At 58.5% G+C, this 26038-nt stretch overlaps 1 protein-coding gene across 2 annotated transcripts; it reads left to right on the top strand.

Moving 5' to 3' along the window:
* Window positions 1-241: 241 nt before the first annotated feature.
* On the top strand, window positions 242-20556 carry ANKRD52 (ankyrin repeat domain 52). 2 transcript variants are annotated; one of them, XM_080360457.1, is made up of 28 exons: window positions 242-322; window positions 3453-3536; window positions 4088-4166; window positions 5416-5486; window positions 6098-6298; window positions 6387-6474; window positions 7310-7452; window positions 7574-7786; window positions 8413-8491; window positions 9576-9690; window positions 9770-9852; window positions 9943-10060; window positions 11608-11676; window positions 11819-11959; window positions 12047-12124; window positions 12281-12392; window positions 12882-12953; window positions 13247-13448; window positions 15657-15744; window positions 16156-16273; window positions 16355-16574; window positions 16823-16910; window positions 16991-17074; window positions 17195-17340; window positions 17471-17553; window positions 17928-18010; window positions 18996-19087; window positions 20094-20556. In XM_080360457.1, the coding sequence occupies exons 1-28, from the start codon at window positions 296-298 to the stop codon at window positions 20324-20326; spliced, it is 3210 nt and encodes a 1069-aa protein (XP_080216583.1). In that variant the 5' UTR covers window positions 242-295; the 3' UTR covers window positions 20327-20556. The 2 variants fall into 2 exon arrangements, with proteins under 2 accessions (XP_080216583.1, XP_080216584.1); XM_080360458.1 differs by lacking the exons at window positions 242-322; window positions 3453-3536; window positions 4088-4166 and adding an exon at window positions 5205-5332.
* The last annotated feature ends 5482 nt before the right edge of the window (window positions 20557-26038 follow it).

Genomic DNA, 26038 nt, shown 5'->3' with positions numbered 1-26038 from the left:
GGTGGAGCGGGGGATGCGCTGCCTGCTCGGTGCCCGCGGGGAAGCGGCTGCTCGGGGGAGCCCCGGGGGGTCCGGCTGCCCTCCCTGAGGACGCGGGCCCGGGGCCGCCCCCCCGCAGCGCGTCCCCCGCCCGGTTCCGGCCATGGCGACCGGCGGCGGCGCTGCGGCCCCGGCGGCGGCGGCCGCTCCCCGGGCGGTGGGCGGGCCCAGGCGCTCCCCGCCCCGCCAGCCGCCCGAGCGGAGCCGCCGCGGCCGGACCCGATGCCGGGAGCTGGGCGCTGAGGGCGGCCCCGAGATGGGGATTCTCAGCATTACGGACCAGGTACCGTCGCCCCGCCCGCCTGCCGCCCCGCAGCCCCGCGCCGCGCCCGGCCGCGCCGCCACGCCAGCCCGGGGATGCGCGGCCTAGTCCGCGCCGCCGCCGCCGCCGCCGCGGGGCCCGGCCGCCGCCCCAGGCCGCGGCCCCCGGCCCGTCCCCCTCCGCCGGCCGGGACCCCCGGGCCTCCCCGCCGCAGCGCCGGCCCGGCCTGGGCTCGCCCCGCACCGCGCTGCGCTCCGCCCGCGGCCGCCGGGACCCGCGCTCGGTAACCGCGGCCCAGCGGCGGCGGGAACCCGGCCCGCGAAGGGCGGGACCCTGGGATGGACCCGAGGAGCGGGGGGCCCCCCGCCCCGGGAGCGCGGAGCCGGGCGGGAATCCCGCTGCAGGAGCCCCCGGCCCGCGGCGCTGGGACCCCCGGGACGGCACCGCGACCCCGGGACGGCACCGGGACCCCCGGGACGGCACCGCGACCCCCGGGACGGCACCGCGACCCCCGGGACGGCACCGGGACCCCGGCTGCGCCGCCCCCGGCGGGCGCTGGGGACACTGCTGGGGTGCGGGGTGTCCCCTTTGGGTTTTGGGGTCACTGCTGGGGGGCGGGGTGTCTCTATTGGGTTTTGGGGACACTTCTGGGGTGCGAGGTGTCCCCATTGGCCCCTGGGGACACTGCTGGGGTGCCGGGTGTCCCCTTTTGGTTTTGGGGACACTGGTTGGGTGTCTCTGTTGGGTTTTGGGGACACTCTTGGGGTGCGGGGTGTCCCCATTAGGCCCTGGGGACACTACTGGGGTGCAGGGTGTCCCCTTTGGGTTTTGGGGACACTCTTGGGGTGCGAGGTGTCCCCATTGGCCCCTGGGGACACTGCTGGGGTGCGGGGTGTCCCCTTTTGGTTTTGGGGACACTCCTGGGGTGCAGGGTGTCTCTATTGGGTTTTGGGGACACTACAGAGGTGCAGGGTGTCCCCTTTGGGCCCTGGGGACACTGCTGGGGTGCGGGGTGTCCCCATTAGGCCCTGGGGACACTCCTGGGGTGCAGGGTGTCTCTGTTGGGTTTTGGGGACACTCCTGGGGTGCAGGGTGTCCCCATTGGGCCCTGGGGACACTGCTGGGGTGCGGATTGTCCCCTTTTGGTTTTGGGGACACTCCTGGGGTGCAGGGTGTCCCCATTAGGCCCTGGGGACAGTACTGGGGTGCAGAGTGTCTCTATTGGGTTTTGGGGATACTGCTGGGGTGCAGGGTGTCCCCTTTTGGTTTTGGGGACATTCCTGGGGTGCAGGGTGTCTCTATTGGGTTTTGGGGACACTCCTGGGGTGCAGAGTGTCCCTGTAGGGTTTTGGGGACACTTCTGGGGTGCAGGGTGTCCCCTTTTGGTTTTGGGGACACTGCTGGGGTGCAGGGTGTCCCCATTGGGTTTTGGGGACACTACAGAAGTGCAGGGTGTCCCCATTGGGCCCTGGGGACACTGCTGGGGTGCAGGGTGTCTCTATTGGGTTTTGGGGACACTCCCTAGGTGCAGACTGTCCCCTTTTGATTCTGAGAACACTGCTGGGATGCAGGGTGTCTCTGTTGGGTTTTGGGGACACTGCTGGAGCGCAGGGTGTCCCCATCCCTTTTGGGGACAACGTTGGGGTGCAGGGTGTCCCCAGTGGGGGTTTCCTGCCCCTGCCCATCTCGGGGGGGTCACCAGGGACCCCCTGTCCCTGCCGTTCGCAGTTCGGGTCCCTTGTGCGCCGGGCTGGACCCGTCCCGGTGACCCCGGCGTCGTGGTGACTCGGGCACCCGCGCGATTCACAGAAACCACCTTTATCCACTCCAAATTGGGGCCACAAATACGGCGAGTTTAACCCCTGCCGGGGGGTGCGGAGCGGGGGGCTGGGACCAGCGACTCATCTGGGCTTTAAATAGGACTTTTTTGGTAACCAAAACATTTCTCTTTCCCTGTGAACGGCGGATAGGTGCGTCAGCCCCAGCGCCGCCGGGACCGCTCGGGGCATCGTTAGTCTGCGATTCTTTCCTATTTTTATTAAAAAACCCCTTATTTTTAATGTGTGAAGAGCGATGCTGAGTGTGCTGCATTCCCAGGGAGTGACTCACGCCTTCCCTCTGACCCAGGATGTGTTCCCCGTCCTTAACCGCTGCAAGGGGTTGCCTTGAAAGCCAAGCTCTGTTCTTCCTCCCGGAGGTGGAGATAAGCGGGACTCGCCGTTTTAACCGTTAGATCCAGGCTTAGGCGGGCAGGCAGGGCTGTGCCGGGGTCGCGGCGCCGTCTGGTTTGGCAGCGCCCGCGGGGTGCTGAGCCCCGGAGAACCCGTGGCAGGAAAGCGGTGGTTTTTAGGCCTGTGGGACAGAAATCAGGTTGCGGGGTTTTTGGGCGATGCCAAGAGGTTTGGTGACACCAAACCTGGTTCTGCCGCAGCTGGGCCAGGGCTCTGCTCCTGGTGCTCGCCAAAGCACGGTGGGGAACTTGCGGGCAGCAGGAGACGGGAGGAGCTGCAGGCCGGGCTTTGCCAGGCCCGGCTTTGCTAGGTCAGGCTTTGCCGGGCCAGGCTTTGCCGGGCCGGTCTTTGCCGGGCCGGTCTTTGCCAGGCCAGGCTTTGCCAGGTCGGGCTTTGCCAGGCCAGACTTTGCCAGGTCGGGCTTTGCCAGGCCCAGCTTTGCTAGGTCAGGCTTTACCGGGGCAGGCTTTGCCAGGTCGGGCTTTGCCAGGCCCAGCTTTGCTAGGTCAGGCTTTGCCAGGCTGGGCTTTGCCAGGCTGGGCTTTGCCAGGTCGGGCTTTGCCGGGCCGGGCTTTGCCGGGCCGGGCTTTGCCAGGTCGGGCTTTGCCAGGTCAGGCTTTGCCAGGTCGGGCTTTGCTAGGTTGGGCTTTGCCAGGCCCTTTGCGCCCATGGGGAGGCTTTTCCAATGGCTCCTTGGTCTGTTCGCCGTGCAACAACCAAGAAAAGCACCATCGGTGGCTTTAATATCGGCACCTGGTGCCGGCTGGGCCGCGGTCGGACACTTGGAAGCTGCTGGCGGCCCTGACTGGTTCTTGGAGCGGGGTCCCGGCTGCGCGGCGGCGCCGGAGGCTCTGCCGTGCGGTGACGCCGTTCTGGTGTCGTCCCCACCTGCGTGACTTGGCTTGTCCTTCCCTCCGCAGCCTCCTCTGGTCCAAGCCATCTTCAACCGCGACATCGAGGAGGTGCGGTCGCTGCTGAACCAGAAGGAGAACATCAATGTCTTGGTGAGTGCCGCCAAACGCCGGGTTCGCCAAGCTCCGAGTTCAGCCCGTTCCGCGGCAGCGGCTCCTCCGGGGCTCTGGTGCAGCTCCCGGCCGCGCTGGTGCCTTTTTGGCACGTTCCTGTTGGGTTCTCGTCCCCGGCTGGTTGTGCCGGGGACCCTCGTGCTCTGGTGTCGCGTTGGGATTGTTCCGCTGAGCTCTCGCGCAGCTGCTGGAGGAATAAACCCACAATTGTTAACGCTTGATTTCCTTCCCGCGCGCAGGTTTAGAAATGTCGCTGCTCATTCGGTGACCTGCCGGCTGGGTTTCGCTTTCGCGTCCTCCCGCCTGGTTGTGCCGGCGCGAGTTGTTACCAATAAAATAAAAGCAGCGCCGCTTTTCCAGACGGTTTTTAACCTCGTGAAAAGTGGTCGGACACAGCTTCCCCTCCGCAGCCCCGTGGGGCGCCGGGTTTGGGCAGTTTTGTCCCCGTCCCGTGTCCCCATGCAGGCTGGGGTGTAGGAGGGATGTTCGAAGAGGGATCTCCATGCTCACAAACACATTTTGTTGCTCAGGACCAAGAGAGACGGACGCCGCTGCACGCTGCCGCCTACATCGGAGATGTCGCCATCCTCGAGCTCCTTATTTTGTCAGGTAAGAGCCGGGACCGCGGAAACGCTGCTGAGGTTTGTGCAGACAGAGACACGTCTTGGCGCTGGAGTAGCCAAGGTGGAAACTGAACTGGGACATGGGGTAGACATGGTCTACCTTGAGTTGACATTTGACAGTCTGCCACGGCATCCTCGCAGCTGGACTGAGGGAGTGTATTATTCAATATATTCATATATTGAATATATTCATATATATTCAGGTTCCAGTATAAGTTGGGAATGAGCTGTTGGGGCAGTGAAAAGGGAGCTGGGGGTCCTGGGGACAGCAGGGTGACCATGAGCCAGCACTGGGCCCTTGTGGCCAGGAAGCCAATGGGACCTGGGGGGGTTAGAAGTGGGTGGTCAGTAGGTCAGAGAGGTTCTCCTGCCCCTCTGCTCTGCCCTGGGGAGACCACACCTGGAATCTTGTGTCCAGCTGTGGCCCCTCAGTTCCAGCAGGACAGGGAACTGCTGCAGAGAGTCCAGCGCAGCCACCAAGATGCTGGAGGGAGTGGAGCATCTCCCGTGTGAGGAAAGGCTGAGGGAGCTGGGGCTCTGGAGCTGGACAAGAGGACACTGAGGGGGGACTCATTCCTGGGGATCAATATGGAAAGGGGCAGTGTCAGGAGGATGGAGCCAGGCTCTGCTGGTGACAACCAGGGACAGGACAAGGGGCAGTGGGTTCAAACTGGAACACAGGAGGTTCCACTTAAATCTGAGCAGAAACTTGTTGGTGGTGAGGGTGGCAGAGCCTGGCCCAGGCTGCCCAGGGGGTTGTGGAGTCTCCTTCTCTGCAGACATTCCAACCCGCCTGGTTCCTGTGTAACCTCATCTGGGTGTTCCTGCTCCATGGGGGGATTGCACTGGATGAGCTTTCCAGGTCCCTTCAACCCCTGACACTCTGGGATCCTGTGAGGGGGCAGCTGAAAACCAGAGGATTAACCCAGATTTGGCTCGTGTTATTTGGCGTCAAACCGCCCTTCGCTCCCCCGGGCTGTGCGGGGAACCCCAAGGCTGCCGTGATCCTGCGTGACCCCAACACGGAGAGACGCAGCGAAATCCTTTGTGGGAGCCCGTTCGACAGGACCGGGGACATTCAGCCCCGTCCGCAGAGCGTGGGACGCCCTGATGCGCCCTGCGTTGATTGTGTGCTGGCTGGGGCTGACACGGGTCCGGCGATGTCTCCCCGCTCGGTCCCCTATCGCCCGGTGGATGTCACCTCCCTGTCCCCAACACCTCTCGTTGCTCCACAGGTGCTAATGTTAACGCGAAGGACACGGTTTGGCTCACCCCGCTGCACCGCGCGGCGGCGTCTCGGAACGAGGTGGGTTCTGCGTGGGGCCGTGCTGCTCCTCTTGTCCACATCCCACTTGGTTTTGGTGGGGATGGATGTTCCCATTAGAGTGGAGAGGCTGAAAGTGAGAGATGGAGAAAAATCTCGGTGTTTTATCCCTCCATCCTTCAGGAATTCACATGTGGGGTTTCCCCACAACGCCCCCGTCCCCCCTTTTCCCTGAGGTTTTGTTTCATCCAGCTTCGCGTTTCTTTGGGGGGTGATGGGGCCAATTCCAACGAATCTCATCGGAAAGATTTCCCGACTGTTCAGGTTTTGTGGGTTTAACTTCACCCCGCTTAACTTCGTCCTGTTTTGAGTTTCTGTGGTCGTGTCGGTCGGAGCCCTGAGTGTGACACACAGTTTGAGTCACCAAACTTTGGGGTTCACATTGGACATTGGGGACAATTTCTTTGTGAAAGGGCTGTTGGGCATTGAACAGGCTGCCCGGGGCGGTCGTGGAGTCACCATCCCTGGGGGGGTTTAATACACATGGAGATGAGGTTCTCAGGGGTTAAACCAGGGGTGGGTTAATGGTTGGACTGGATCTTGAGGGGCTTTTCCACCCCAAAATGATGCCGATTGTGTCTCTGCGCCACCAGAAGGCACTTCACCTCCTCCTGAAGCACTCGGCGGACGTCAACGCCCGCGACAAGTACTGGCAAACGCCCCTGCACGTCGCCGCCGCCAACCGGGCCACCAAGTGCGTGGAGGCCATCGTCCCCCTGCTGAGCACCGTCAACGTGGCGGACCGCACGGGCCGCACCGCGCTGCACCACGCCGTGCACAGCGGCCACCTCGAGGTGCGCACGGGGGTCCCCCCGAATCCCGGGCCGGCGAGGAGGAGTGGCGGCCGCACCTTTCATTACCTTTCCCCCCTACACCCCGCAGATGGTGAACCTGCTGCTGAACAAAGGTGCCAACCTGAGCACTTGCGACAAGAAGGACCGGCAGCCCATCCACTGGGCGGCTTTCCTAGGTGGGTGTGCTGGGACCCGCTCTGCGCCCACCTGGGATGTTTGAGCCGGAGGGGTCGGGCTCTGCTCCGCAGGAACAAGCGCCAGGAGCAGAGGAAACGGCCTCAAGTTGCGCCAGGGGAGGTTGAGGTTGGAAATTTGGGGTGATTTCTTCCCCAAAGGGCTGTCGGGCGTTGAACAGGCTGTGGTGGAGTCGCCAACACTGGTGGGGTGAATAGATGAGGTTCTTGGGGATGTTTTAGTGCCGGTGAAGGGTTGGATGTGATGATCGGAGTGCAGCTCGATGTGGCGCAGCAGGTTTCCCTTCTGGGTGAAGGAGGCTCCACACTGGTTGCAGTGGAACGGCCTTTCTCCTGCAAACACACACAAACGCTCATTAAACTGCGCTTTGCTAAGCTTGCGCAGGAGCAGCTTGTGGAGCAACAGCCCGAGAGAGCCTAAGTTTGATAAGGAAATTCCCAGTTTAACGACTGGTTGGTTTTGGGTCCCTCACAACAAGAAACACCTTGAGGTGCTGGAGAAGGGAACGGAGGTTGGAAATTAGGGAGAATTTATTCATTAAAGGGCTGTCGGGTGTTGGAACAGGCTGCCCAGGGCAATTGTGGAGTCACCAACCCTGGAGGGTTGAACAGATGAGGTTCTCAGGGCCGTGGGTAGTGCCGGGGGTGGGTTGTATCACTCAATCTTGGGGGGTTTCTTGCACCCAGAATGATTCCCTCATTCTATAACTGGTCCAGTATCTTCTCCCGCATTGCTTCTCCCTACGGCTCCACCTTTCGGGGTGCTGGGACCCCCAATTTCCCAGGTGTCGCGGCTCTCACCGCTCTCCCCAAACAGGGCATTTGGAAGTTCTGAAGCTGCTGGTGGCCCGGGGAGCTGACGTGATGTGTAAGGACAAGAAGGGCTACACTCTGCTGCACACCGCGGCTGCCAGCGGCCAGATCGAGGTCGTGCGTCACCTGCTGAGGCTGGGGGTCGAGGTGAGACCCCCCCGGCCGCCAGCGCGGTGGGACGGGAGCGGGACAGGGCGCTGGGTGCTGCCGAGCGCCTTCATTCCCCTCCCGCGCCTCCAAACCCGCCGGGGTTTCCTTCTTCCCGCAGATCGATGAACCAAATTCCTTCGGCAACACTGCACTTCACATCGCCTGCTACATGGGCCAAGACGCCGTGGCCAACGAGCTGGTCAATTACGGCGCCAACGTCAATCAGCCTAACGAGAAGGGCTTCACCCCTCTGCACTTCGCCGCCGTCTCCACCAACGGGGCCCTGTGCCTCGAGCTCCTCGTCAACAACGGCGCCGACGTCAACTTCCAGGTGAGGGGCTGGGGGAGCCCCTGGCTGTGTGGGGAGCTCAAGGGAGCTCAGGGAGGTGCCCAGGAGCTCAAGGAGGTTCTGAGGAGCTCGGGGAGGTTCTGGGGAGCACAGGGGAGCTCAGGGAGGTGCTGGGGAGCTTGGGAGAGCTTGGGGGAGCTCAGGGAGGTGCTGGAGAGCTTGGGAGAGCTCGAGGAGGTGCTGGGGAGTTCGGGGGAGCTCAGGGAGGTTCGGGGGAGCTCAGGGAGGTTCAGGGGAGCTCAGGGAGGTTCTGGAGAGCTTGGGAGAGCTCGAGGAGATGCTGGGGAATTCAGGGAAGCTCAGGGAGGTTCGGGGGAGCTCAGGGGGTTGCTGAGGAGCTCAAGGAGGTGCTGGGGAGCTCAAGGAGGTGCTGAGGAACTCAGGGAGGTCCTGGAGAGCTTGGGGAGGTGCTGGGGAGCTCAAGGAGGTGCTGGGGAGCTCGGGGAGGTTCTGGAGAGCTCGTGGGACCTCAGGAAGGTGCTGAGGAACTCAGGGAGGTTCTGGAGAGCTTGGGGGAGCTCAGGGGGGTGCTGGGGAGCTTGGGGAGGTTCTGGGGAGCTCAGGGGGGTGCTGTGGAGCCTGTTGTGACGCCCTGTTGCTCTCCGCAGAGTAAGGAAGGGAAGAGCCCGCTGCACATGGCCGCCATCCATGGACGGTTCACGCGCTCGCAGATCCTCATCCAGAACGGTGAGCGGCTCCTCCGCGCAGCCCGGGCTCAGCACGGGGGGCTTTGCGAGTCGGACGGACGGTCGTCGCTCGGTTCCGTTAAGCTCGTATCCTCGAGGGCAGCGAAGCGCAGACCCTGGGGCTGAAATTCCAGCCGGGTCAGAGCCGCCGCGGCCGCAGAGTGTTCCCGCTGCCGCCTCCAGCCTGAAACACGATATCTCGCTGCTGGGGTGCAGCGGGGGCTCTGCTGGATGCAGATACTAATGGACAGGAAGCTCAACATGAGCCAACAGTGTGCCCAGGTGGCCAAGAAGGCCAATGGGATCCTGGCTCGTATCCAAACCAGCGTGGTCAGCAGGACCAGGGCAGTGATCCTTCCCCTGTGCTCTGCACTGGGGAGGCCACACCTGGAGTATTGTGGGCAGTTCTGGGCCCCTCAGCTCAGGAAAGAGATTGAAGTGCTGGAGGGTCCAGAGAAGAGCAACAAGACTGGGAAAGGGACTTGAGCACAAGCCCTATGGGGAGAGGCTGAGGGAGCTGGGCTTGTTCAGTCTGGAGAAGAGGAGGCTCAGAGCTGAGCTCAGCACTCTCTAGAACTACCTGAAGGGCAGTTCCAGCCAGGTGGGGATTGGGCTCTTCTCCCAGGCATCAGCAATAGGACAAGGGGCCATGGGCTTCAACTCTGCCAGGGGAAATTGAGGCTGGAGATTAGAAAGCAATTCTGTGCAGAGAGAGTGGTCAGGCATTGGAATGGCTGCCCAGGGAGGTGCTGGACTCACCGTCCTGGAGGTTTTTAAACTGAGATTGGCCATGGCGCTTAGTGCCATGATCTAGTCAATGGACTGGAGTTGGACCAAGGGTTGGACTGGATGATCTCTGAGGTCTTTTCCAACCCAGTCCATTCTGTGATTCTGTGATCCGCTCGTGGAGGGGACGGGGAGAGATCCCATTGATGCCGTAGGCTCGCAGGGTACCCGCAGGCTCTCGTTACAGCTCTACACGATGCTGAAGGGACTCGGGTTATCGCTTTGTCCCCACAATGCGGCCGTCGGAGCAGCGGGGACGCGGAGACTCGCTGGTGAAGCTCTTGTCTTCCCCTCTCTAGGCAGCGAGATTGACTGCGCTGACAAATACGGCAATACCCCCCTCCACGTTGCTGCTAGATACGGCCACGAGCTGCTAATTAGTACTTTGATGACGAATGGTGCTGACACTGCAAGGTAAGGCGGGACGTTTCCTCCCTGGCCCCACGCTGCACTGGGGACACCGAACGACCCGTCCCCACTCCTGTCCCTGCAGGCGTGGGATCCACGACATGTTCCCTCTGCACTTAGCTGTTCTCTTTGGATTCTCAGACTGTTGTCGTAAGCTACTTTCCTCAGGTGAGCGGCTCATTTTCCCCTTTACCTGCGCGCGGACACCGGGGGGACCCCCGAGCATCCCCCCGAACCCGTGTCCCTCCCGCCGCCCAGGTCAGTTGTACAGTATCGTCTCCTCGCTGAGCAACGAGCACGTGCTGTCTGCGGGCTTCGATATCAACACACCGGACAACCTCGGGAGGACTTGCCTCCACGCTGCTGCTTCGGGAGGGTGAGTGGTGCCCCCAGCCAAACCGGACCCTCGTCCTCTCCGTGTGGTGCCACGCTTTGGTGGGGACGGGGGGTCGGAGCCCTGGGTGCCGCTCCTGGCGCTGGGAGAGAGCGGAGGCCGGTGTTTAGAGCATGAATGAACATGGAAAACATTAAGCCCCGTTCTGCCGCTGGCTCTGGCTCATCCCGGTCGTTCGCGGCTTAAAAATGGGGTTAAAATGCTTCCTTGGCCACGGGTTCATGAAGGGAACAGTTTGGTTTACAAACTGGCTTAAGGAGAGAAGCCAGAGAGTGGTGGTCAATGGTGCGGAGTCCAGTTGAGGCCAGTATCCAGTGCGGTGCCTCAGGGGGCAGTGCTGGGGCCAGTATTATTCAATATATTCATTAACGATTTAGACGAGGGAATAGAGTGACTGTCAGCAGGTTTGCTGGAGACACCAAGCTGGGAGGAGTGGGTGACACTGGGAGCTGTGCTGCCATCAGAGACCTGGACAGGCTGGAGAGCTGGGCGGGGAATAACCTGATGGAATTTAACAAGGGCAAGTGTAGAGTCTTGGTCTGGGCAGGAACAGCCCCAGGGTCCAGTATAGGTTGGGAAATTACATATTAGAGAGCAGCGTAGGGGAAAGGGAGCTGGGGGTCCTGGGGACAGCAGGGTGACCATGAGCCAGCACTGGGCCCTTGTGGCCAGGAAGCCAATGGGACCTGGGGTGGGTTAGAAGGGGGTGGTCAGTAGGTCAGAGAGGTTCTCCTGCCCCTCTGCTCTGCCCTGGGGAGACCACACCTGGAATCTTGTGTCCAGCTGTGGCCCCTCAGTTCCAGCAGGACAGGGAACTGCTGCAGAGAGTCCAGCGCAGCCACCAAGATGCTGGAGGGAGCGGAGCATCTCCCGTGTGAGGAAAGGCTGAGGGAGCTGGGGCTCTGGAGCTGGACAAGAGGACGCTGAGGGGGGACTCATTCCTGGGGATCAATATGGAAAGGGGCAGTGTCAGGAGGATGGAGCCAGGCTCTGCTGGTGACAACCAGTGACAGGACAAGGGGCAATGGGTTCAAACTGGAACACAGGAGGTTCCACTTAAATCTGAGCAGAAACTTGTTGGTGGTGAGGGTGGCAGAGCCTGAACAGGCTGCCCAGGGGGTTGTGGAGTCTCCTCCTCTGCAGACATTCCAACCCGCCTGGTTCCTGTGTAACCTCATCTGGGTGTTCCTGCTCCATGGGGGGATTGCACTGGATGAGCTTTCCAGGTCCCTCCCAATCCCAAACATACTGTGATACTGTGACGCTGTGACCCAGGCGATGATGCCCGAAAAGCAGCGGGGTTTCCACCGTCTCTGTGTGTGCAGCGGGTTGTGTGCTGGGGAGTTTGATTTCACGCGTGGTCCCATTGAGGACCTGCTTGTTTTTGGGGAGCGGGGCAGAGTTTGGCGTGTGCCGCCCGGAGGTGACGAACCGCATCCAGCTCCGTCGCCGGCCCGTCCGCAGCTCGGGGGAGTTTGCGCTCCCGCTGCGGCCCCTTTGACCCTGTCTAACTCGCCTCCCTCCCGCAGGAACGTTGAATGTCTTAATTTGCTGTTGAGCAGCGGTGCTGACTTGAGGAGGAGAGATAAATTTGGAAGGTGAGCGTCCTGCGGCGATTCCGCCGGCACCGCGGGTTGTGGTGGCGTTTGGTGTCTGAAACTGCCCCTCTCACCCCTATCGCCCGAGGGTTCACCGACCCAAACCTGGGGGTGGCTGAGCCCCTTGTCCTTCCCCCCCTAGGACTCCACTGCACTACGCGGCTGCCAACGGCAGCTACCAGTGTACGGTGACACTGGTGACGGCGGGAGCCAGTATTAACGAGGCCGACTGTAAAGGCTGCACCCCCCTACACTATGCTGCTGCTTCGGACACGTACAGGAGGTGAGTGGCTTGGGGACGATGGTTTGTGGGGAGGGGAGGGCGCAGAGGGGACAATCAGCACGCTGGAGCTGGTTTCCACCCTTTCAGAGCGGAGACTCATTCAGGAAACAGCCACGACAGCGACGAGGAGCCGCTGAAGGAGTCCAGGCTGAAGGAGGCGTTTTTGTGAGTCCCCACGCGCTGGTTTGGTTCTGAATCCCGTCTGTCCCCAATCCCGCTTCCAGGGGCTTTGCCTGCGCTCCCTGTCCTGAGGGATCAAAGCCGGGGGGTCTCTGCAAAGCTCTCCCTCTGTTTTCTTCATCTCCCCTTTCTCCCTCGCAGTTGTTTGGAGTTCCTGCTGGATAATGGTGCTGACCCGTCCCTGCGGGACAAGCAGGGATACACCGCCGTCCACTACGCAGCCGCGTACGGCAACAGGCAGAACCTCGAACTGGTGAGCGGGCTGCGGAACACCCTCCGAGACCCCCCCAAGGAGCTGTGCTCGGGCATTGCGGCCTCAGGCTCTGCTTAGGACGGAGGTTTTGGGGGGCTCTTGGGGAGCCGTTGTGCCGGGAACACCCTGGAGAAGCCCTCTGGGTCTGGAAGGGATCCCTGGAGCGAGGAGCTTTGTCACCTGGACTTGTGATGTGTAAATCCCTGGTTGAGGAGCGAGTTTGGGCTTTGGAAAGAAACCCTGAGGGCCGGGGCAGAGCTCCCACAGCACAGAAAATAACATAACGGGTGTATGAAATCACCATGAGGAGCTTCAGGATAGCGTGGGCTTGATGTGACTGTGCAGAGCCCAGAGTCAGCTCAAGGAAGGTCCCATCCCCAAATTCGGGGCATTCTGGAGCAGATGAGTGTGTTTTCCAAGCAACCCAATGTCTGTCAGAACCTCCACGAGCCCGGGATCGGTCACGGTTTGGTTTTGTTGCCGTTGCAGCTCCTGGAAATGTCTTTTAACTGCCTGGAGGATGTGGAGAGCACCGTTCCCGTCAGCCCTTTGCACTTAGCTGTGAGTACGGCCGGCGCAGCCCCAGGGTGACGGGGACACTTGGCTCCGCGCGGGCTTCACGCCAAGCCCTGGTGCGGTGCCGGCTCCGGCTGCATCCCGGCAGCTCGCAGTGCCGAGCGCCACAAAGGAGGAAAGGCTGGGAACGGCTTTCCCCGCCAACTGTGGGTCAAAGTCCCATTGATTCGCGTATTCAAGTCCTGGCGCTCCACAATTTGGAGCCGCGTCCGCGGGTGGGCGAGGGCACGCGTGGCACGCCGGGGCGAGCGCCGTGACGTGTCCCGCTCTGTCCCCAGGCCTACAATGGTCACTGTGAAGCCCTCAAGACACTTGCCGAAACCCTGGTGAACCTGGACGTGCGGGACCACAAGGGCCGCACGGCGCTGTACCTCGCCACGGAGCGCGGCTCCACCGAGTGCGTGGAGGTGCTGACCAGCCACGGCGCCTCCGCGCTGGTCAAGGAGAGGAAGAGGAAGTGGACGCCGCTGCACGCCGCAGGTGACGGGGTCGTTTGGCTGTCTCAACCGCCACAGTTTAAATTAAGGAGGGATTAGGGTTAGGATTTGGGTTAGGGTTTGGGTTAGGGTTAGGGTTTGGGTTAGGGTTAGGGTTTGGGTCATGGTTAGGGTTTGGCTTTGGGTTAGGGTCAGGGTCAGGGTTAGGGTCTGGGTTAGGGTTAGGGTTTGGGTCATGGTTAGGGTGTGGCTTTGGGTCAGGGTTAGGGTCTGGGTTAGGGTTTGGGTTGGGGTCAGGGTCAGGGTCAGGGTTAGAGTTTGGGTCAGGGTTAGGGTTTGGCTTTGGGTTAGGGTTTGGGTCAGGGTCAGGGTTAGGGTTTGGTTTAGGGTTAGGGTTTGGGTTTGGTTTAGGGTTAGGGTTTAGGTTAGGGTTAGGGTTTAGGTTAGGGTTTGGTTTAGGGTTTAGGTTAGGGTTTGGTTTAGGGTTAGGGTTTAGGTTAGGGTTTGGTTTAGGGTTAGGGTTTGGTTTAGGGTTAGGGTTTAGGTTAGGGTTTGGTTTAGGGTTAGGGTTTAGGTTAGGGTTTGGTTTAGGTTAGGGTTAGGTTTAGGGTTAGGGTTTAGGTTAGGGTTTGGTTTAGGTTAGGATTTGGTTTAGGGTTAGAGTTTAGGTTAGGGTTTGGTTTAGGGTTAGGGTTTAGGTTAGGGTTTGGTTTAGGATTAGGGTTTAGGTTAGGGTTTGGTTTAGGGTTAGGTTTTGGTTTAGGGTTAGGGTTTACATTAGGGTTTGGTTTAGGGTTAGGGTTTAGGTTAGGGTTTGGGTTAGGGTTAGGGTTTAGGTTAGGGTTTGGTTTAGGGTTAGGGTTTAGGTTAGGGTTTGGGTTAGGGTTAGGGTTTAGGTTAGGGTTTGGGTTAGGGTTAGGGTTTAGGTTAGGGTTTGGTTTAGGGTTAGGGTTTAGGTTAGGGTTTGGTTTAGGGTTAGGGTTTAGGTTAGGGTTTGGTTTAGGGTTAGGGTTTAGGTTAGGGTTTGGTTTAGGGTTAGGGTTTAGGTTAGGGTTTGGTTTAGGGTTAGGGTTTAGGTTAGGGTTTGGTTTAGGGTTAGGGTTTAGGTTAGGGTTTGGTTTAGGGTTAGGGTTTAGGTTAGGGTTTGGTTTAGGGTTAGGGTTTAGGTTAGGGTTTGGTTTAGGGTTAGGGTTTGGGTTTGGATTAGGGTTTGCTTTAGGGTTTGGGTTTGCCTAGTTTGGGTTAGGGTTTGGGTTAGGGTTTGGGTTTGGGTTTGGGTTAGGGTTTGGGTTTGGGTTAGGGTTTGCTTTAGGGTTTGGGTTTGCCTAGTTTGGGTTAGGGTTTGGGTTAGGGTTTGGATTAGGGTTTGGGTTTGGGTTAGAGTTTGGGTTTGGATTAGGGTTTGGGTTTGGATTAGGGTTTGGGTTTGGATTAGGGTTTGGGTTTGGATTAGCGTTTGGGTTTGGATTAGGATTTGGGTTTGGATTAGGATTTGGGTTAGGATTTGGGTTAGGGTCAGGGTTTGGTTTAGGGTTATGGTCAGAGATGGGATTAGGGTTATTTTATGGTTACCCTTCTCTTCGAAGTGTTCAGTGTAGTGTAGTTACTTTTGGTAAATACAAATAGATCTTTACAGCTTAAAATTTTAGGAAGTCTATCTTACCAAGTAACACAAAGCAAAGAGTGTATTAACAATCTTACAACCTTATATTTCTAAATAATTAATTCGATTTAGTGTGCATCTCCTGAAGCTAAATTGACCTCATCCACTGAGCTCTGAGGAGTTGGGGAGTTGGACTAGTTCACCTTTGAAGGTCCCATCCAACCCAAACTATTCTATGATTCTTAGTGACGTGATTTAGTGACAGTTTAATGGTTGGACTTGATGATCTTGGGGGTCTCTTCCAAGCAAAATGATTCTATGATTCTATAGCAGATGGGGCTGGGGACGCTTGGGGCAGCCAGGGAAGGGGTTGTGGGGTGGGATGGGGTTGTGGGGTGGGATGGGGTTGTGGGGTGGGATGGGGTTGTGGGGTGGGATGGGGCTGGTGCAGAAGCTGAGGGTCCCGGTGGTCCACTGCTTCTGCACACACGTGTCTTCAGTGCAGCCCGGGCACACGTTCATCAATCCCGTAGCTCAACAACCGCTTAACGTATTTCCCCTTCCGTGGGTTGGTGGCGGGAAGGAGGGGACCTGTCCGCCTGTCCGTCTGTCTGTCTGACTCCTCCTCTCCTCCCGCCTCGTCTCCAGCTGCCAACGGGAACACGGATTCCCTGCACCTCCTGATCGACAGCGGGGAGCGGGCGGACATCACCGACGTCATGGACATCCACGGCCAGTGAGTCTGTCCGGCTGTACTGGGCGCTGTACTGGGCGCTGGTGAGGCCAAACCTGGGATCCTGAGCCCGGTTTTGGGCCCCTCATGATTGGAAAACCCTTAAGGTGCTGGAGCGAGTTCAGAGAAGGGAACGGAGCTGGTGAAGGGGCTGGAGAAGGAGGTTGAGGTTGGATCTTTGGAACAATTTCTTCCCCAAAGGGCTGTGGGGCGTTGAACAGGCTGCCCAGGGCAGTGCTGGAGTCGCCATCCCTGGAGGGGTTTAAAAGGCGTTTAGACGAGGTTCTTAGGGACACGGTTTAGTGCTAGAGCTGGGTTATGGTTGGACTCGCTGATCCGGAGGGTCTCTTCCAAGCAAAATGGTTCTCCGCCTCTATAATTGGATGATTTCCAAGCCTGCTCTACTCCCCGCAGAACCCCGCTGATGCTGGCCATCATGAACGGCCACGTCGACTGTGTCCACCTCCTGCTGGAGAAAGGATCCACGGCCGACGCCGCGGACAAGCGGGGCCGGACCGCGCTGCACCGAGGGGTGAGTGCGTCCCCGGGCGGCTGCTGCTCGTGCTCCTCGGCCCAGCTCTGAATCCGGGGGGGGATGTTTTCGGCTCCACAGGCCGTGACAGGCTGCGAGGACTGCCTGGCTGCGCTGCTGGACCACGATGCCTTCGTCCTGTGTCGGGATTTCAAAGGCCGGACCCCCATCCACTTTGCGTCGGCGTGCGGGCACCTGGAGGTGCTGCGGACCCTGCTGCAGGCAGCGCTCTCCACCGACCCCCTGGACTCCGTGGTGGATTACAGCGGCTACTCGCCGATGCACTGGGCTTCGTACAGTGGTGAGGACCGCGCTGTGCCGCCGCCGTCGAGTGCCGAACAGGCTGCCCAGGGCGGTGGTGGAGTCGCCATCCCTGGAGGGGTCGAGCAGAGATGAGGTTCTCAGCACCTTGGATTAGCGCCGGGGTGGTTTAACAGTTGGATTCAATGATCTTAAAGGTCTTTTCCAACCAAAATGATTCTCTGATTCAACGAGGCGGAACCCAGGGTCCCTTCTTGCTGATGTGTTTCTGTCCCTCTCTCCTCACAGGGCATGAAGATTGTCTTGAATTGTTACTTGAACACAACCCGTTTGCATACCTAGAAGGAAACCCCTTTACTCCATTGCACTGTGCAGTGTAAGTGGCGTTGGGGACCTGCCCCGTGTCGCTAACGCTGCTTCGTGTCCTCCTAACACTCCTCTCGTCCCCCGCTGCAGAATTAACAACCAGGACGGCACTGCGGAAATGCTGGTGGAAGCATTAGGTGCCAAGATTGTTAATAGCAGAGATGCCAAAGGAAGGTGAGCGCAGCCTCGTCCCTCTCCTGTCGCTGCTGCCGGGTGGTGGCCGTGACTCCTGGTGGCACCGGGGGACTCTGACGCCCCCAGACGTGTCTCTCACCAGCTGTGTCCTTTCCCCAGGACCCCCCTTCACGCTGCTGCCTTTGCAGACAACGTCCACGGTTTACAGCTGCTCCTGCGCCACCAGGCCGAGGTGGACACGACCGACAAGCTGGGGAGGACCCCGCTCATGATGGCTTCGGAGAACGGGCACTCCGCAGCCCTCGGTGAGCGGCCGCCGTCCGACCGCCCTGTGCCGTCAGCGGGTCCCCTGGAGCCGGGTTGTCCCCTGCTCTGTCCCCATTCCTGGGCTCCGTGCTGCTGCCCCTCACCAGCGGCTCTCCCTCCTCCTTTCAGAGTTCCTGCTGTACCAAGCGAAAGCAAATATAACTGTGCTGGACGTCAACAAGAACACGGCTCTTCACCTGGCCTGCAGCAAGGTAGGGAGCAGCCGCCGCTGTCACCGTCACCTTGTCACCTCAATGAGCGGGGTTGTACGGAGGGGCGAGGGCCCTGGGCTTGCTGTGCTTGTCGTGACCCGCACAGATCTCCTGGTTCAGTTTGGGGCAGTTTGGGTTGTAAATCAGTCTCTGTTTTAGCCGGGGATCCCCTCTCTGAGCTTCAGATCTGTGGTCAGTGTGTCCACCAACAATGGGAGATGGGACAGAGGGGACAGAAGGGACAGCAGTTCGGCTACTCGAGCGCTGCTGAACAGGGAACCCTTGCAGAATGTGGGGTTTAGGGAATGTTCCTGTATCCCGGGGAACCCCGTTCCACTGCTCGCACGTCACAAACAGCCGCGTGTCCTTGGCAGGGCCATGAAAAGTGTGCCTTGTTGATCCTGGGGGAAACCCATGACCTCGGCCTTATCAATGCAAGTAACAGTGCTCTGCAGATGTGAGTACGGGGCTGGGCTGGGGACGATGCCGGGGTGAGGGGGCGGTGGGGCAGCGGTGAACGTGCGAGAGGGTGAGCAGAGGATGTGTGAGTGGGTGAGCCCGTGTGTGTCAGCCCGTGTGTGTCAGCCCATGTGTGCCCGTGTCAGTCTATATGTGCCCATGTCAGTCCATGTGTGTCAGTCCATGTGTGTCAGTCCATGTGTGTCAGTCCATGTGTGTCAGTCCATGTGTGCCCGTGTCAGCCCGTGTGTGCCCGTGTCTGTCTGTGTCAGCCTGTGTGAGCTGGTGTGTGTCAGCCCGTGTGTGCCTGTGTCTGTCTGTGTCAGCCTGTGTGAGCTGGTGTGTGTCAGCCCGTGTGTGCCTGTGTCTGTCTGTGTCAGCCCGTGTGAGCTGATGTGTGTCAGCCTGCGTGTACCCGTGTGTGCCCGTGTCAGCCCGTGTGTGCCCGTGTCTGTCTGTGTCAGCCCGTGTGAGCTGATGTGTGTCAGCCCATGTGTGCCCGTGTCTGTCTGTGTCAGCCCATGTGAGCCCATGTGTGCCTGTGTGTGCCTGTGCATGCCTGTGTCAGCCCATGTGTATCCGTCTGTGCCTGTGTGAGCCCATGTGAGCCCATGCGTGTGTCAGCCCATGTCTGCCTGTGTCTGCCCATGTCAGCCTGTGTGAGCCCATGTGTTCCCATGTCAGCCTGCATGAACCTGTGTTAGCCCTTGTGAGCCCATGCTTGCCTGTGCGTGCCCATGTCGGCCCATGCGTGCCCATGTCAGCCCATGTGTATCCGTGTGTGCCTGTGTGAGCCCATGTGAGCCCATGCATGTGTCAGCCCATGTCTGCCTGTGTGAGCCCATGTCAGCCCTTACGAGCCCGTGTGAGCCCCCGTCAGCCCGTGTGAGCCCCCGTCAGCCCGCAGCGCTGCCCACGGGGGTCCCTGTTTTAGCGGGAGCTGTAGACGACTCGGCAGCCGTGCTGACGCCGTTTCCCCCCAGGCCGCTCCACATCGCCGCGCGGAACGGGCTGGCCTCCGTGGTCCAGGCCCTGCTCAGCAGAGGTGCCACCGTGCTGGCTGTGGATGAAGAAGGTGCGTGTCCCGCGGGGGTGTCCGGGGGGGGCTCAGCATGAGGGGGAGACCTCACTCTGCAATACCCAAAAGGAGCTTGGAGCTGGGGGGTCGGGCTCTGCCCCCCAGGAACAAGCGCCAGGATGAGAGCAAACAGCCTCAGGTTGCACCAGGGCAGGTTGAGGTTGGAAATTTGGGGTGATTTCTTCCCCAAAGGGCTGTTGGGCGTTGAACAGGTGGTGGTGGAGTCACCATCCCTGGAGGGTTCAACAGACACAGAGAAGAGATTCTTGGGGGCATTTTAGTGCTAGGGGTGGGTTAATGGTTGGACTCCAACCCCAATGATTCTGCGATTCGATTATTACCCCCCTGTAAAAGCATTTCCAGGTCTGGCAGGTGTTTGAAACGCGTCTTCCCCCCGGTGCAGCACCAGCTCAGCAATGGGGCTCCATTTGAACTGGTTGTCGTGGCCAAAAGCTCCCGCTTGGCTGGAACACCTTGGAGCTGGGAGAACTCTCGGTGCTGCCGGGGCTTGGGGGGTCCTGTGGGTGCTCCCAGAGCCCTCGCGGGGTGTTTAAAGACAAACAAACATCCTGGTGCATCAGGTTGGGAGCGGAGCATCTCCAGTGTGGGGAAAGGCTGAGGGAGCTGGGGCTCTGGAGCTGGACAAGAGGACACTGAGGGGGGACTCATTCCTGGGGATCAAGATGGAAAGGGGCAGTGTCAGGAGGATGGAGCCAGGCTCTGCTGGTGACAACCAGGGACAGGACAAGGGGCAATGGGTGCAAACTGGAACACAGGAGGTTCCGCTTAAATCTGAGCAGAAACTTGTTGGTGGTGAGGGTGGCAGAGCCTGAACAGGCTGCCCAGGGGGTTGTGGAGTCTCCTTCTGTGCAGACATTCCAACCCGCCTGGTTCCTGTGTAACCTCATCTGGGTGTTCCTGCTCCATGCGGGGGGTTGCACTGGATGAGCTTTGAGGTCCCTTCACCCCCTGACACTCCATTGTCACCTCCGTCTGTCCCCAGGTCACACCCCGGCCCTGGCCTGTGCCCCCAACAAGGACGTGGCCGACTGCCTGGCACTGATCCTCTCCACCATGAAGCCTTTCCCGCCGAAAGACGCCATCGGCTCCTTCAGCTTCAACCTCCTCAAGAACTGCGGCATCGCGGCCAAGGCCTGCGGGCCCCTGCCCAACGGCAGCGCCTACGGCCAGGAGCGGCCCAGCGCCATCGGCCTGGACGGCTGCTACTCCGAGTAGCTCCCGCCAACGGGTGACCCGATATCTTATTATATTTATTTAGAAATTCTATAAATATAGGGCACTTTAAAGGAGAACAAGACTGGGCGAGCCCCAGGAGCACGCCAAGAGTTCAGCGCGTCCCCGTTTGGCGCCGCTCATTAGCTTAACGAGCGCGTGTCCCCCGTCGCTCCCCAAGACGAGGCGGGCGCCGCTGTGCTTCGTCCCATGGTTTTTGGGGCGAATCGAGGCGGTTTTGGGTCCGACGGGGCCGCGGAACTCTTGGCGCGGGGCGGGATCCTCGGGAGCGGGTCCCCCCCTCGCAGACGCCGTTTCGGTTCGTTTCGAATCCTATTTAATTCCAATACACTTGAATCACGATCTACTGTACCCGGGACACTACGACTCTCCCTTTGGCAGCTGTGGTTGATATGCAAACAGGGGCGCCCTGCTGGAGCCTCCCCCCTCACCAGGCACTTTAGGGATTCTGTTGGTCGGTCGGTTGATTCCTTGGCGAAAATCCTAAGGAAACCTCCTTATTTTGATATATTTCGCTTTATTTTCGCTCCGGTTTGCGTGGCCGTTTCCATGCGAGACTCAGTGTTGCTTTTTTATGTTGAGACGTTATTTATAAAGAAACAAGCATTTACCGTTAAAAACAAACCATAAATAGGATATCCTGAAAGTTTAGCCTTTCCATAAGGCAAAAAAATGCACTTCAAAGTCCTAATTCACAACCTTTAGCAAGTCTGTGTTTATTTTTCTACCGTCTTGGCAGGATTATCAGCGTGTACGTGGGATCGTTGTATCTTCGCTTTGGGTGCGTTCTTTAATTAATTTAGCGATCGTATTTATAAGGCAGGTTTGGAGCACTCGATGTTGCACTGGTTTGTGTTCATCCCTTCCCGTCGCTGTTATTTTCGGGGTGTTTTTTGGTGTCTTGCCGAGTTACTGTAACGGCACCGTGTGCGAAACCCGCCGCTTGTCGTCTCCGTATGGCGAGTCCGTTCCAAGCCAAAGACGCAGCAATGGGGTGACGAGCGTTTCGGGAACCGTCCCCAACCCGGGGGTCCCGGCGCCCCCATCGGGGGTCATTAAAGCGTCCCCGGTGGCCACTCGAGCGTTTTTATAACCAAAATAACGCATCGCGTCTTCTTATTCTCCTTTCAAAACCAACCGCGAAGGCTCCTCTTTACAGGGCCCCCCTTGCGCTGTTCGTTTCTTTTACCAAAGCCGAACTCTTAGAACCAAACACGGAGATTCCAGCCTTGGCCTTTGGGTGAGAAAGCACATTGATTTCCCTTCGCCTTCTCACGGAGGACTTTTGGGTTTGTTTTGTCCCGTTAACCAAACCTGCACTTTGTTCGGTAAAGCACTCGAGAATTCGGCGCCGGGCGAGCGGCTGCTCCGCGGATTGTCCCTATTTTGGGTCTTTTTGGGGGGGTTTTCCCCTTTATGGATCTATAGGATCATCCTTTGGCAGCACGACGCTCCCTCGGCGCCAGCACAGGGTTGTGCCCCCGGCCGCCGGCGTCTCCCCCAAAAACCCCTTTAGCGTTCCCCTTTCCGCACCGAATACCTCAGTTCGGAACCAGAATAAACTTGAACCCCCGGCTGCCAAAACTGGACCCCCACACTGTTTACACGCAGCCGGGGCTGGGGGGGGGGGAGGGCGCGGATTTCGGCTTCACTTTATCTCCGCGGGGCAGGAAAACGGGTCCAAAGTCCCGAGCCGGCGTCTTCAAGGGCTAAAGCGGTTCATTCCGTGGAGGGGACCGAGGTGTCACCACCCCGGTGCGGCCGCGTCCCTTGGAAAATGCTGCTTGTCCTTCAACCCCCCCACCCCGCACCCCCCCCTCCCCCACGTTGTTTTCTTGTTGATTTTTGGGTGGTTTTCAGTCGCTTTGCACGGAGAAGGAACCGCGCTCTCCCTTCGGCTTCATCCCGACTCCGAGACAATCAGTGTGATCTCCGTAAGGGCTTCTCCATCCCCACCCGCAGCGCCACGCAGGATGAAATAGGTAGTAGATAGAAATAGCCGCTTTTTGCTCTTAAAATCCTTCCCCCCCCCTCCCCTTGTGTCTTATAATAATAATGATAGAGGGCAATGAGGCTCCAGCAGCGCACCCATGGGGGGGGGACACATTTGGGGTGGGAATGGGGACACGCAGCTCCCAGTCTTGTTCTCCTTTAACGCTGTTATCGTATCCATTCGACAGCACAGCTTGACAATTTCAGTAATAATCCAAGTGTTCGGTAATAATTGCGTTTATTTTGCTAAAATGAGATCTTTTTGTGATGGTTTCCCCCCCCCCCCCCCAAAAATAAACCAACCCCCCCCGGTGCATTGTTATAAGAGGGATGGAGGGAAACTTCCCCGGCCCCACAACTTGGACCTTGATGCCAAAGTCGGACCATTCCTGCTCTTCACCCCCCAACCCCGACGCTACTTAAATCTCTTGGTTTCGGGTCCCGCACACCCCAAAATAGGGAAGTTTCTCTCCTCCCGCTTGGTCCAAAGCACTTGCTTCAAGTAATAAGCACTTTTGTTCAAGCATGAGTCCGGATTCCCTCGAGCATCCCGCGGGAGAAGCGTCTTTTGGGTTTATTTTTTCATTTCTAATTTAAAAAAGAAAAAAAAAAAAAAGGAAAAAAAAAAAAAAAAGAAGAAAATAAGAAGTTTTTTTCTAAGGAATGAATGAATGAGCAAAGGGAAGGTGTGTTTGCAAAGGAAGGAAGGAAGTGAAACGCAAAAACAAACAGCACAAATGCATTTCAAGGCGCCGGGCGCGTTGGTGCCGGCGAGCGGAGCCATATGAACTGCTGAATGTACCGGCCGGGGGGGCCGGGGGCTTGTCCCCCCCACCCAGCTCCAGGCGATTGGGAGTTCTCACTTTGCTTTAGGAAATCCCCCCCCCCCCTATATTTCTCCCCCATTTTGGGGTTGGGTCCCCGCGTCCCGGTAGCGCTAAAACCGCCCCAAATGGAGCAGGTTTGGGGTTCTGGTTGTGCCGAGATGAACCGGAACGAACCCCAAACAGCCCAGAGATGAGATTGTGCTTTTCTGCTGCTTTTTGGGGTCCCCCCCGCAACCGCAAAGCAAAGGAAAACCCCCCCGGAGCACACGGCCCCGCGGCCTCGGCCCTGGGGGGTTTTCCTTTTGCTTCCCTTCTTTTTCCTTTTTATTTCTTTTTTCTTTCTTTTTCATTATTTTTTCTCTTTTTTTCCTTTTTTTCCCTTTTTTCCTTTTTTAATTATTACCTTTTTCCTTTTTTCTTTTCCCTTTTCTTTTTTTAATTATCACTATTTTCCTTTTTCCTCATTTTAATTATTACCATTTTTCCTTTCTTCTTCTTCCTCCTTTTTCCTCTTTTTTTCCTCATTATTCTATTTTCTTGGTTTTAATTATTACTATTTTCCCTTTCTTCTTCTTCCTCCTTTTTCCTCTTTTTTCCTCATTATTCTATTTTCTTGGTTTTAATTATTACTATTTTCCCTTTTCCCTTTTCCCTCATTTTAATTATTACTATTTTTCCTTTTTTCTTCTTCCTCCTTTTTCCTTTTTCTTCTTTATTCCTTATTGTTCTCTCTTCTTTCTTTTAATTATTGCTATTATTTCTTTTTCCTTTCCTCTTTTCCCTTTTTCCTTTCCCCTTTTCCTTTTTCCTTTTCCCTCATTTTAATTATTACCATTTTTCCTTTCTTCTCCTTCCTCCTTTTTCCTTTTTCTTCTTTATTATTTATTATTCTCTTTTCTTTCTTTTAATTATTACTGTTATTTCTTTTTCCTTTCTTCCTTCTTCCTTCTTCATTCTTCCTTCTTCCTGTTTCCTCATTTTAATTATTACCATTTTTCCTTTCTTCTCCTTCCTCCTTTTTCCTTTTTCTTCTTTATTTCTTATTATTCTCTTTTCTTTCTTTTAATTATTACTATTTTTCCTTTTTCCTCTCTTGGGCACATGTGAAAAGAGCCAAAAAACCTCAAAACAACCCAAAACAGATTCGGCTGAAGCTCCGGGGCCCTTTGATTAAACCCAAACCCTCCGCATTTCCGGCAATGGGCTGGGACCCACCCCCACTCGTCCTCATTATCCGTGTGTCCCACACGGGGGAGAAGGTGGGGGGGGAACCACCCCCCCCCCAAAAAATACCCAGAAAAAGGAAAACTAAGGAAAAGTAGCCTTACTCGACCCTGTCGTGTCGATATTGTTCGTCAACTTGAAAACTAATAAAGGAAACGCATGGAAACCTGGAGCGGAGCCCCCGGGATGTTGTGGGGACGGGGAGGGGGTGCTGGGTTCCCCCCCACACATGTTTTGTTCTCATGGTTCTGGTGAAGGGGGGAATTTGCAAATCTGACGGTTCTTTGGTGCTTGGGGGGTGATGCTGAGGGTGACGCTGGGTGACACTGGGGGTGACACTGGGTGACACTGGGGGTGACACTGGGTGATACTGGGGGTGACACTGGGGGTGACATTGGGGGTGATACTGGGTGATACTGGGTGACACTGGGGGTGACACTGGGGGTGACACTAGGTGACACTGGGGGTGATACTGGGCAACACTGTGGGTGACACTGGGGGTGACATTGGGGGTGACACTGGGGGTGATACTGGGCAACACTGTGGGTGATACTGGAGGTGATACTGGGCAACACTGGGGGTGACACTGGCTGATACTGGAGGTGACACTGGGGGTGATACTGGGTGACACTGTGGGTGACACTGGGTGATACTGGGGGTGACACTGGGTGACACTGGGGGTGATACTGGGCGACACTGGGGGTGACGCTGGGTGACACTGGGGGTGACACTGGGTGACACTGGGAGTGATACTGGGCAACACTGTGGGTGACACTGGGGGTGATACTGGGTGACACTGTGGGTGACACTGGGGGTGACATCGGGGGTGACACATTGGTGGCTTTGAATGGGTGACTTTTATTAGAACGCTTTTGCTTCTCCGGGCTGGCGTCCTTCCCGCGCCAGCAGCGGGGGGGCAGCGGGACGGACCCCCCAGGGAGCGCTGGGACCCCCGTCCCACCCCCCAGGGAGCACTGGGACCCCCGTCCACCCCAGTGCTGGGACCCCCATCCCACCCCAGAGCTGGGACCCCCCCGGCCCCCCCAGGTGGCGCTGGGACCCCCATCCCCCCCCAGGGAGTGCTGCAACCCCCATCCCCCCCCAGGGAGTGCTGGGACCCCCGTACCCCTCCCAGAGAGCGCTGGGACCCCCATCCCACCCCAGAGCTGGGACCCCCCAGGTAGCGCTGGGACCCCCATCCCCTCCCAGAGAGCGCTGGGACCCCCATCCCCCCCCAGAGCTGGGACCCCCCGTCCCCCCCAGGTAGCACTGGGACCCCCCATCCCACCCCAGGGAGTGCTGGGACCCCCGTCCCCTCCAGGTAGCGCTGGGACCCCCATCCCCACCCAGGGAGTGCTGGGACCCCCATCCCACCCCAGTGCTGGGACCCCCGTCCCACCCCAGGGAGTGCTGGGACCCCCGTCCCCTCCAGGTAGCGCTGGGACCCCCATCCCCACCCAGGGAGTGCTGGGACCCCCATCCCACCCCAGTGTTGAGACCCCCGTCCCCCCCAGGGAGCGCTGGGTGCCCCGTGGGACCCCCAGGGCTGAGAACGCCCCATCCCGTGGTCACGTCTGGGGTCCCGCTGGCTCCGGTTGGGGGTCCCCTCTGCGGTGGGTGCCGGGGGGGCCGGGCCGGGCCCCCCCGGGCG

This window comes from Nesoenas mayeri (assembly GCF_963082525.1).
Source record: "Nesoenas mayeri genome assembly, chromosome: 28".
NCBI classification, from domain to species: domain Eukaryota; kingdom Metazoa; phylum Chordata; class Aves; order Columbiformes; family Columbidae; genus Nesoenas; species Nesoenas mayeri.
The sequence above is the reverse complement of the archived record's forward strand: the minus strand, read 5'-3'. Positions and strand labels throughout refer to the sequence as shown.